Source organism: Engraulis encrasicolus, chromosome 20 (assembly GCF_034702125.1).
Source record: "Engraulis encrasicolus isolate BLACKSEA-1 chromosome 20, IST_EnEncr_1.0, whole genome shotgun sequence".
NCBI lineage: Eukaryota > Metazoa > Chordata > Actinopteri > Clupeiformes > Engraulidae > Engraulis > Engraulis encrasicolus.
The window spans coordinates 49,761,650-49,774,149 of record NC_085876.1 but is presented as its reverse complement, the minus strand read 5'-3'; the positions used below and the strand labels follow the sequence as shown (position 1 = coordinate 49,774,149).

Genomic DNA, 12,500 nt, shown 5'->3' with positions numbered 1-12,500 from the left:
GATTTGAGCTTTTTTTTAAATAAAAAATGTGGGTATGTTAGAGCTGAAGGAATTGTAATGGAAGATGAGGCAGGGCCCTAGCTCTATGCAACTTATTTCATGTTTTATGTGCTTCGGAGGATATTTAGGCTTTAATAAGTAGAGGGCACCTTTTCCCAAAACGGTTCTTAGGCATTCAGCAGGCGTTTTTTTGCAGGTGCCTTAGGCGTAAATGGGTTAAACCAGTCAAGCAAACACATATACAGTATGTGTGTCTTGCCTCAGTCCTATCCTGTCTGTCTGACTGCCTGCCTGTTTGATTGAGTTGAGTGGATGGTTAAGTGTCCATGTCTTGCTAAGCAGACTAGACCAGACTATATTAGAGGAACCACTGGCAATAAACCTTAGTTTCCTACCCTAATTGCCTGACTGCCTGCCTTTCTTCGTTTTGTCTGAGTTGTGAGTGGGTGGGTGGGTGGTAGCCTCTTTGTGCAGATGGGCCCACCGGCAGCCCATTGTAACAACATGAGTAAAGTAGAGTAGAGGAAAATGTATTAATCCCGAAAGCAATCAGATAATCAGATCCCGAAAATCATCTAAAAACTCAGGTCAGCCAAGGTGACCAGGTCAGAACTCAAGATTAACCCCCTAGCACCTGGATTACTGTTTTTGTGGATGTGCGGTGCGGTGCACGCAAACTTCCCAAAGCCAAGGTGACCAGGCCAGAAGAGAGGAAGCACTGGTCATACACCTCAAGATTAACTCCTTAGAGTAGTGTTTCTCAACGGGGGCGGTACAGCCCCCCAGGGGGCGTTGGGGAGCCCTAGGGGGGCGTTGAGAAGGATACAGCTGAGAGGGGTCAGTGCTTAGTTGTCATTCGGGGCATTAGTTTTACAGTAATAGTAAGGGGACGTTGGCAGGGTTATGATGAGGTCAAGGGGGCGTTGTGAGGCTTGTGATTAGGTCAAGGGGGCGTTTGTCCAAAAAAGGTTGAGAACCACTATAGTAAAGGATGGATGTGCGGTGCGGTGCGGCGCACTAACTTCCCAAACTCCAAGGTGAGAACCACTATAGTAAAGGATGGATGTGCGGTGCGGCGCGGTGCGGTGCGGTGCGCGCACTAACTTCCCAAACTCCAAGGTGAGAACCACTATAGTAAAGGATGGATGTGCGGTGCGGTGCGGTGCGGTGCGCGCACTAACTTCCCAAACTCCAAGGTGAGAACCACTATAGTAAAGGATGGATGTGCGGTGCGGTGCGGTGCGGTGCGCGCACTAACTTCCCAAACTCCAAGGTGAGAACCACTATAGTAAAGGATGGATGTGCGGTGCGGCGCGGTGCGGTGCGGTGCGCGCACTAACTTCCCAAACTCCAAGGTGAGAACCACTATAGTAAAGGATGGATGTGCGGTGCGGTGCGGTGCGGTGCGGTGCGGTGCGGTGCGGTGCGGTGCGGTGCGGTGCGGCGCACTAACTTCCCAAACTCCAAGGTGAGAACCACTATAGTAAAGGATGGATGTGCGGTGCGGCGCGGTGCGGTGCGGTGCGGTGCGGTGCGGTGCGGTGTGGTGCGGTGCGGTGCGCGCACTAACTTCCCAAACTCCAAGGTGAGAACCACTATAGTAAAGGATGGATGTGCGGTGCGGTGCGGTGCGCGCACTAACTTCCCAAACTCCAAGGTGAGAACCACTATAGTAAAGGATGGATGTGCGGTGCGGTGCGGTGCGGTGCGGTGCGGCGCACTAACTTCCCAAACTCCAAGGTGAGAACCACTATAGTAAAGGATGGATGTGCGGTGCGGTGCGGTGCGGTGCGCGCGCACTAACTTCCCAAACTCCAAGGTGAGAACCACTATAGTAAAGGATGGATGTGCGGTGCGGCGCGGTGCGGTGCGGTGCGCGCACTAACTTCCCAAACTCCAAGGTGAGAACCACTATAGTAAAGGATGGATGTGCGGTGCGGTGCGGTGCGGTGCGGTGCGGTGCGGTGCGGTGCGGTGCGGTGCGGTGCGGTGCGGTGCGGTGCGCGCACTAACTTCCCAAACTCCAAGGTGAGAACCACTATAGTAAAGGATGGATGTGCGGTGCGGCGCGGTGCGGTGCGGTGCGGTGCGGTGCGGTGCGGTGCGGTGCGGTGCGGTGCGCGCACTAACTTCCCAAACTCCAAGGTGAGAACCACTATAGTAAAGGATGGATGTGCGGTGCGGCGCGGTGCGGTGCGGTGCGCGCACTAACTTCCCAAACTCCAAGGTGAGAACCACTATAGTAAAGGATGGATGTGCGGTGCGGCGCGGTGCGGTGCGGTGCGGCGCACTAACTTCCCAAACTCCAAGGTGAGAACCACTAAAGTAAAGGATGGATGTGCGGTGCGGTGCGGTGCGGTGCGGTGCGGCGCACTAACTTCCCAAACTCCAAGGTGAGAACCACTATAGTAAAGGATGGATGTGCGGTGCGGTGCGGTGCGGTGCGGCGCACTAACTTCCCAAACTCCAAGGTGAGAACCACTAAAGTAAAGGATGGATGTGCGGTGCGGTGCGGTGCGGTGCGGTGCGGCGCACTAACTTCCCAAACTCCAAGGTGAGAACCACTATAGTAAAGGATGGATGTGCGGTGCGGCGCGGTGCGGTGCGGTGCGCGCACTAACTTCCCAAACTCCAAGGTGAGAACCACTATAGTAAAGGATGGATGTGCGGTGCGGCGCGGTGCGGTGCGGTGCGCGCACTAACTTCCCAAACTCCAAGGTGAGAACCACTATAGTAAAGGATGGATGTGCGGTGCGGCGCGGTGCGGTGCGGTGCGCGCACTAACTTCCCAAACTCCAAGGTGAGAACCACTATAGTAAAGGATGGATGTGCGGTGCGGTGCGGTGCGGTGCGGTGCGGTGCGGTGCGGTGCGGTGCGGTGCGGTGCACTAACTTCCCAAACTCCAAGGTGAGAACCACTATAGTAAAGGATGGATGTGCGGTGCGGTGCGGTGCGGTGCGGTGCGGTGCGGTGCGGTGCGGTGCGCGCACTAACTTCCCAAAGTCCAAGGTTGAGAACCACTATAGTAAAGGATGGATGTGCGGTGCGGTGCGGTGCGGTGCGGTGCGGCGCACTAACTTCCCAAACTCCAAGATGACCAGGTCAGAACAGAGGAAGCACTGGCCATAAAGCTCCAGAGTCCCGCCCCTTAGAGTCTAGGGGGTTAATCTTGAAGTTTATGGCCAGTGCTTCCTTCATACATACATACTGTTTGGTCTAGGGCCTAGAGTAGCCCAAACAGCCATTGATCTACAGTGCATAGAGAGCCAGGAGAGGCTGTATGGAGGAGTTTATGAGGCGTTCAGTCAGCTATTTGCAACTGGCCATTGTGCTTGTGTTAGTGGATCACATGCAGGGGTGTAGTGGGCGCAGTACGCGGGGGTACGCTGTCCACCCACTTCTCCTGAAGTGAGACTTAAAAAAAAAATCTACAATACAAAAAGGGGGTTGACATGATAAGTTGTCTAATTAATTGATAACGTCACAAATCGCGTACCCCCGCTTTGAAATTTAAATTATGGTGGGGAGAGTAAGTAATCAGTGCTCTCCCCCTTCCTCCTCCATGACTGAGGTACTCTGAGCATTGTACCGTCCCGCCGCACTGCTCCCTTGCGGCACCATTAAGGGCTGCCCCCTTACACGGGTGAGGCATACATGCAATTTCGTTATGTGCTGTGTCACAATGACAATGGGAGTTGGAGTTTCCCAGTTGGGCTTTTGCAGGGCTTTCACTTTTCCTGGACTGGGAGCACTAAGTAGGTTAGAGTACAAGTGACATCCCTTTTCCAGTTTGAAACGTAGTGTCACCTATCAATGTTCAATGCTGACCCTTTTTAGGCAACAATTCCCAACCTTTTCTTCTGGGAACCCTTGTTTTTTTGTATTTGTGTGTGTAAGCAGCTCTTTCTATGGCTCACAAGCTGAGACATGGTTTGATGAGACGGTTGAAATGGTGGGAAAATTGTGTGTGTGTGTGTGTGTGTGTGTGTGTGTGTGTGTGTGTGTGTGTGTGTGTGTGTGTGTGTGTGTGTGTGTGTGTGTGTGTGTGTGTGTGTGTGTGTGTGTGTGTGTGTGTGTGATATGCCCAACCTCACCTTATGTGCAGTTTGATGTGCAAGGGAGTGTCACACACTGCTCTCTGTGTGTGAGAATAATCTCAGTGTCCCATGACTTAATATTTAGTCACACAAGAAAGGACTTTTGTCTATCGATGACAAACTGCCAGCAGGGTTGCCAGATGAGGCTGATGATTTCCAGCCCAAAAAATGCCCAAAACCCGCCTGGAAGCACTAAACCCTGCCCACTTCTATTGATTTCTATGGCCAAAAATTGGGTGATTTTTTTTTTCTTCTCTTAAGTGCCATTTTTACCCGCAGACGGCCTTCCTAAGCAGCCCAATTGGGCGTGAAACCGCCCAATCTGGCAACACTGACTGCCAAATGAATCTTCCCAGCTACTTTTTCTTTTTTTCGTTGCCTCATCATGCACATACCGTAGTTCCCAAACTTTTTTCCCTGCGCACCCCCTTGTACCTTTCAATGTGGTTTGCGCACCCCCTAAGCAAATGTTTTGGTGTACTTATGGCCACTTAAATATGGCTTCACTGCACAAATCATTGCACATTATGCAGAGTAATTTGGGGAATCCTCATTTCCAATAGGCTTGATGTTTTTTGAAGCATACAATTCACCATACAATTAAAAACTACTTTATTTTCATAATGAAAATACACGTATCCGCCATTGCTCAATTCAGCTCACGCACCCCCTTGTGGCAAGCCACGCACCCCAGTTTGGGAAACCCTGTGCTAGAGAATTCATGTAATAGTAATTGAAAAGATTACTACCACAGCACTACACTACACTACTACAGAACACAGAGCACTATGAGCCTAGGCAATTCATTTGTCCATTAACCCCTAAGCGCAGCACCTATGTTATAACCTTACTTTCACCAAAATTGTAATGTCTATGTCTTAATCTGTTACTTAAGGCTCTCTGCACTGTCATAGAAATGTTGTCTGGATGTAGTTGAGTATTTTCAGCAAATAGTGAATAGACCCGCCGGCAACCCCATCTGCAGTAAAAGGCTACGATTGCTAGATTTTCCATTAATCGTTTGTCCACTGATATTGTTAGAAATCTATTGCTGGGCTCAGACTATGGTGGGTGTGTGTGTGTGTTGGGGGGGGGGGGGGGGGGGGGGGGGGGGGGGGGGGGGTTCGTGAAAATATTCTGAAGGCCAAAAGGGGTCCCTGCTGAATACTTTTGGGAACCACCCAGGGGCGGAGCTATAGGGAGGGCAAGCAGGGCACTTGCCCCTGGGCCCAGGGCCCTCCTTTATTGGTGGTTGGGGCCCTGTTGTGAGCTTGGCAAGCTGTATAGGGGGCCCTATAAGTGTCTTGCCCATGGGCCCTGTGTGCAGTTATTCCGCCCCTTTAACCACCGTTCTGAGCTTTGTGCTGTTGGTGCATGTGCACGGAGCATATCCCAAAGTAGTGCGAGGGATGTGCACACATCCAGTAAAACAGGCGCTGGATCAAACAAAGACGCACAATAATCCAAACAGCCTTTGGGAGGTTTTGGTAAAAAGTAAATGCCAGCTTGTTAAATGGCAGCTTGTTACAGCTGATTGTAGGATATACTAAGTGTCAAAGAAGAAGGAAGAATCCGCACACTGTTGCTGCCCACCAAGTTATTCAACACGTTTTGAGGCTGTCAGGCTGTCTTCGTCAGGTGTATATTGACCTATACAGTACACCTGATGAAGACCGCCTGAGGTCCAAACGTTGTGTTGATTAAATCGGTGAGCAGCAATAGTGTGCAGATGATTTTTCCTTCTTCTTTGACACGTAATATATCCTACAATCAGCTGTAACAAGCTGCCATTTACTTTGCACCAAAAACCCCCCCAAAGGCTGTTTGGATTATTGTCAACTACAGTTAAAGTAGTTTTTGAAAAAAGGTTCGCACACTCCTTTGGATTTTTTCTTCTTTAAGTTATTTTTTTCTTTTTATTCATTCATTCAATGGCAATGACGTTTCGACCTCTCGGTCTTCCTCAGATTCCAATGAATGAATGAATAAAAAGAAAAAAATAACTTAAAGAAGAAAAAATCCAAAGGAGTGTGCAAACCTTTTTTCAAAAACTACGTAATCTTTTTGTTCAGCACCAGGGATTGTGCACAAGTAACTCTCTACAAGTGAACTACAGTTAAAGGCCATATCACATATATTCAGCATAGCCATGTGGAAGCTGTGCTCACTCATTCGGAGGTACGCATGTGCTGTTGCCGCATGTGCACGTAGCATATCCTACAATCAGCTGTAACAACAAGCTGCCATTTACTTTGTACCAAAACCCCCCAAAGGCTGTTTGGAGTATTGTCAACTGCAGTTAAACACAAGTTAACATATAACTGAAAGTGGTTGTCATGGAGGCCCGTTGTTATGGTCATTGTAATTCTTTTAGCCATGGGTTGGGCTCTGTGTATTTTAAAAGGAATAGGACTTTAAAGGGGAAGCATTGAAAATAAAATATGTCCTGCATTCTAAGAACAGGAGTCTAAGGAAGTCCCATGGTGAGAGAGAATCACACACAGCACTGTGTGTGTCTGTGTGTCTGTGTGTGTGTGTGTGTGTGTGTGTGTGTGTGTGTGTGTGTGTGTGTGTGTGTGTGTGTGTGTGTGTGTGTGTGTGTGTGTGTGTGTGTGTGTGTGTGTGTGTGTGTGTGTGTTGCATCTCTCGATTGAAACATGTTGGTAGGCAGGCAAAGGTGTGTATGTGTGTGTGTGCGTGTGCGTGTGCGTGTGTGTGTGTGTGTGTTTGTGTCTTGCATCTCTCGATTGAAACATGTTGGCAGGCAGGCAAAGGTGTGTGTGTGTGTGTGTGTGTGTGTGTGTGTGTGTGTGTGTGTGTGTGTGTGTGTGTGTGTGTGTGTGTGTGTGTGTGTGTGTGTGTGTGTGTGTGTGTGTGTGTGTGTGTGTGTGACAATGTGTTTTTGTGTGTGTGTTTGTGTGTGCGTGCGTGTGAGTGCGTGCATGTGTGCACGAGTGTGAGTGTATGAGAGAGAAAGAGCATGACAAGTTGCAGCAAGCAGGCAAGACTGATGGGAGTGAAGTGCAGAAATTTTCTCACATACTGTGGCAGGCAGGCTGGGCCATTACCATAACCGACTCTCAGGTGACACATGTAGCGATAAAACAACAGCAACATTACCACACGTGTCTGTCATCAAAGCCATGGCAGAGGACTTGGGGCCTATACTACAAAGCTGGTTCAGGATAAGTTAAGGTTAAGTTAACCCTTTAGTGCAGAGCCTATGTTATAACCTTACTGTCACCAAAATTGTAATGTCTATGTCTTAATCTGTTACTTAGGCTCTCTGCACCGTCATAGCAATGTCGTTATGATGTAGTTGAGTATTTTCAATAAATAGTGAATAGGCCCGCCGGCGACCCCATCTGCAGTAAGAGGCTACGAGGTAAATTATCTAATAGAAGAGACTTGAGTCGTCATTTTCTTAGGAAAAGCGGTTGTGTTAGATGATTTACCTCTTAACTTAACCTTAACTTATCCTGAACCAGCTTTGTAGTATAGGCCCTTGATCTTACAAGTGCATAGCAGAGCAAGTAACACACACTGTTATTATCAGGCTGTGGAACCTTGTGTCACTCTTACCTGCATCACAACATCACAACACATTAAGGGTTCACTCATACCTCGTTTTGACCGACACAGTGTCGATGCTGGCTCCGTCCCGGTTCCATCCCAGTTCTACGCTCTTCTAGCTCCGATAAAACACTCTTCGAGCAATACACAACTGGTGCCCCCCCCCCCCCAAAAAAAGAACCATTTCAGTCTAAACTCAATTTTGACAAAATATGTAGATACTGAACCTTGCCTTAGTACTGCAGTGTAGTGCTTTGTATGTAGAATGAGAAGGCAGGACATGTTCTCCAGCATGCTTTATTTTTTATTATTTATTTGTTTATTTATTCACTGTTTGTTTATTCATTGACCGCGCTAGACCTTCATCGTACTAAACTGCCGCTGCCAGTTGACTGCTACTGCTAGTTGACTCTGTTTGACTTGTTCTCCAGGATGAATTTGTGTATTTGCGGCTTAAAGTTGAGAAAACCACACACGCAAGTTCAGTCTCGTTATCATGCATTTATCAGCCATCATGTCCACTGCAAATGTGTTTTGGTCCTTAGGCCATCATCGGTGCATGATGTTTGTTTATTTACAGAACTGTTGTGTTTATTTGTCTGTCTGCCTGTTTATTTGCTTTACTCGCTTGCAGCATTGGATTTTCATCACAGTGACTTGCTTGAGCACAAAATAATCAAAGAGGACGTTTTCTTTAGGATGCACGTTTGTTTACATTACATTTGTTTGTCTGTTTATTCACCATTTTTTGGTTTGTTTGTTGTTAGTAGGTTAAGCGCTTCCTGTAGGTTAACTTAGCCAGGTTTATCACTTAAAGGGACACTGTGCAGGAAATGGTCAAAAAAGGTACTGCAACTATGCTGCTCATTGAAACTGGGCTGCCAATTGCCAAATTTGATCTTTACATGAAAGTTTACTAAGTAATAAACAAATATTTTCTAGTATGGTCCAAGTACAGTCATTTTTGCAGCTAAAAATTGCTATTTTTGGAAATTCAAAATGGCGGACCATGGAGAAGATCCCCCTTTTCATGTATGAAAAGTGCAATTTTTCCAGTCATAATGAATACTTAGAATTTGATGGTGGTGGTAAGTAAGTATTCATGAAAAAGGTAACATTAGTGAATGGGCAGCATGAATTCTGGAAATAAACAACTAAAAATCTCACACAGTGTCCCTTTAACCGTGTTCTTGGAATGCCCCCCAGATCTTCATCACGGTCAACTGCCTGAGTACGGACTTCTCATCCCAGAAGGGGGTGAAGGGTCTTCCCCTCATGATCCAGATCGACACCTACAGCTACAACAACCGCAGCAACAAGCCGCTGCACAGAGCCTTCTGCCAGATCAAGGTCTTCTGCGACAAGGTGATACTACTACTATTAATAATAATAATAATAATAATAATAATAATAATAATAATAATAATAATAATAATAATAATAATAACAATAATAATAAGCACAGAGCCTTCTGCCAGATCAAGGTCTTCTGCGACAAGGTGACTACTACTACTACTACTACTACTACTACTACTACTACTACTACTACTAATAATAATAATAATAATAAGCACAGAGCCTTCTGCCAGATCATGGTCTTCTGTGACAAGGTAACAATAACAATAATAATAATAATAATACATTTTATTTGGAAGCGCCTTACACTAAGCTCTCAGCATCATTGTACAATATTAAAATAAAAAACAAACAAATAAACAAACAAACAAACAAACAAAAAACACTGAGCAGTGGTAGCCAACATCATGCCAGCATTCACTCATTACCAGAGCAACCAGAACAGCATAACATAGGGAGAGGTGAGGAGAACACTTGTCATGCATCCACATTGTGTATTACAGTATATTCAAGTCAAGTCAAGTAGGTTTTATTGTCAATTTCTTTACATGCACTGGTCATACAAAGAATTTGAAATTACATTTCTTGCTTTCCCATACAGACATAGACTAATCTAGGTAAGGACATAGACAGTATAGACATAGACAGTACTTATACATGGACTTAAGACAGTATGGACATAGACAGTGCTCATACAGACATTTATATTATATATAAATATTGAGGCATAAGGGGAAAAACCTCAGCACATGGGTGACTCTGTTTGACTCTGAACCCCCCCGCCCCCCCAGAATGGTCATTGCCATTCTGGTAATAGCAAATTTATGACGTCGTGTCTTAGAGTCTAAACTCAACGAGTTAAGAGTCTAAACTTAAAACACTGGTGGTTTTGCTGCATGGTTGATGGTTGATTCTACTGTTTGCTACCCTCTGGTGGTGACCAGTGGAATTTCACATTCATTCAGTCAGCCCGTTCAGTGAGCACTGAGCCTAGTATGGAACTGTCACTGAAAGTGTTCGTCATGTAGTCAATGTACTGATTTTGGGGTTGTCTTGAATCGTGATGCACTAAACCATGCACTCAACTTTTTCATGTGAGGGGCCACTTCCAATTTTATAAAGTCCTCCAAGGGCCGTATGGACCTGTGTGGACACAAACCAGGGTTTCCCCCATACCTGCACCTGCACCAGGCCTATACAAAAAAGATCTGACTTATTGATGAACCCGATTACCTAACTTGTCTAATGTGAAAACAAATATCCCCATGGGACATAAAGACTCTAATCTAATATGATCTGATGTTATCTAATCTCTAATTCAATATAATCTGATGTAATCTAATCAATCAGTGTCTGTGCTGATTGAGAGAGTAATGGAATTGGGTCTTAATGTGCCGCAGGGGGCGGAGCGCAAGATACGAGACGAGGAGAGGAAACAGAATCGCAAGAAAGCCAAAGGTGAGATCTGTTCCCCACACATCACCCCGAGGACACACACACACACACACACACACACACACACACACACACACACACACACACACACACACACACACACACACACACACACACACACACACACACACACACACACACACACACACATTATAGTATTAGACAAACACACACTCCCAAAGGTCAGATCTGTTCCCCACACATCACCCCGAGGACACCCTCTCTGATTGAGGACGTACAAGCAAAAAACAAACAAACAAATGTATGTAGATGTGTGACATTCATTACGTCTTAAAGTTATATCAAATCTTCAAGTTCCTTTTTGTGTAAAGTGTAAAATGTTTATCTTTTTACCTGACACTTTCACCGTCTAAACATGTCAGGTAAAAGATAAAACTTTTACATGTCTGAAACAAAAGAAGATTTGAAACAAATATGTGTTCTTCTTCTTCCTGTCCTGGTAGGAAAAGACAGCAACGTTTCATCCAAATCCCTTCATAACTTTTTGAGTTATCCAGCTGACAGACAAACAAACAAACAAACAGACAGACAGAAAGACAGACAAACAGACAAACGGACAAACAAACCAATGCGACCAAAAAAGTCAAAGAAAAAAGCAAACAATTGTGTGTTGTTCTTCTTCCTGGTCCCGGTAGCGAAAGACGGCAGTATGGGAGTGATCGCTCTGTCCAAGAAATCGGACACCACCTTCTTCAAGACCATGGGGGACCTGGAGGCCCAGCCGGTGCTTTTCATCCCCGACGTGCACTTTGGAAACCTACAGAGACAGGGGCAGGTGAGGCACGCACACCTGACCACATACACACACACGCACGCACGCACGCACACACACACACACACACACACACACACACACACACACACACACACACACACACACACACACACACACACACACACACACACACACACACACACACCTATACACACATAACCAACATTGCGCACACACACACACACACACACACACACACACAGACACACACTCGCGCAGTCCCTCACCTTTACACACCTGTACACAATACACAACCACAAGCACACACACATACACACGCAGTCCAACAAACTTTAGACTATGCTTGTATTTAAATACAAACAATTGATGTAACTACTGTGATTTGTTCAGCCAAAGAATAAGTTAGCTGTCAAAGTGGCTAGTGAGACTGAAATTCTTACTAGCTACAGCTTAGTTTTATTAGCATTTTGTTGCCAATGTCAACTTGTAGAGAGTTACTTATGCACAATCCCTGGTGCTGAACAAAAAAAAAAGGGTGAATCTGAGGAAGACAGAGAGGTCGGAACGTCACGTCGACACACACGCACACACACACACACACACACACACACACACACACACACACACACACACACACACACACACACACACACACACACACACACACACACACACACACACACACACACACACACACACACACACACACACACAACCAAACCACTAGCACCACACTGGAGCTCTCTGTCCCTCCCTGCTGACAATGTGAATTAGCAGCAGTCAGGTGGCAATGCCAAGCCAAGCAGACAAACACAACAAGCAGACAAATGAATCAGCTGAAAGAAACGACCCTCAGGTGTCTCACACAACACAACCCTGAGCCAACCTCATAGGGGTGCAGAGCCACACACACACACACACACGCACGCGCGCGCACACACACACACACACACACACACACACACACACACACACACACACACACACACACACACACACACACACACACACACACACACACACACATACACACACACACACAACACACTGTGATGGGCCATGAGAGTACAATCAGAAGCACTGTGCAGTGCAGAACTGCAGACACACACGGACGCACACACACGGACGCACACACACACACAACACACTGTGATGGGCCATGAAAATGCTATCAGAAGCACTCTGCAGTGCAGAACACACACAGACACACACACACACACACACACACACACACACACACACACACACACACTGTGATGGG

General features: G+C 46.5%; 1 protein-coding gene across 1 annotated transcript in view; it reads left to right on the top strand.

Moving 5' to 3' along the window:
- The window catches only part of grhl2b (grainyhead-like transcription factor 2b), a 93,388-nt gene that overhangs the window by 38,288 nt on the left and 42,600 nt on the right, over positions 1-12,500 (top strand). Inside the window, exons 9-11 of the mRNA XM_063186076.1 lie at positions 8,878-9,036; positions 10,428-10,485; positions 11,139-11,278. Coding sequence (XP_063042146.1) covers positions 8,878-9,036; positions 10,428-10,485; positions 11,139-11,278 — 357 coding nt within the window. The remainder of the gene's footprint in view (positions 1-8,877; positions 9,037-10,427; positions 10,486-11,138; positions 11,279-12,500) is intronic.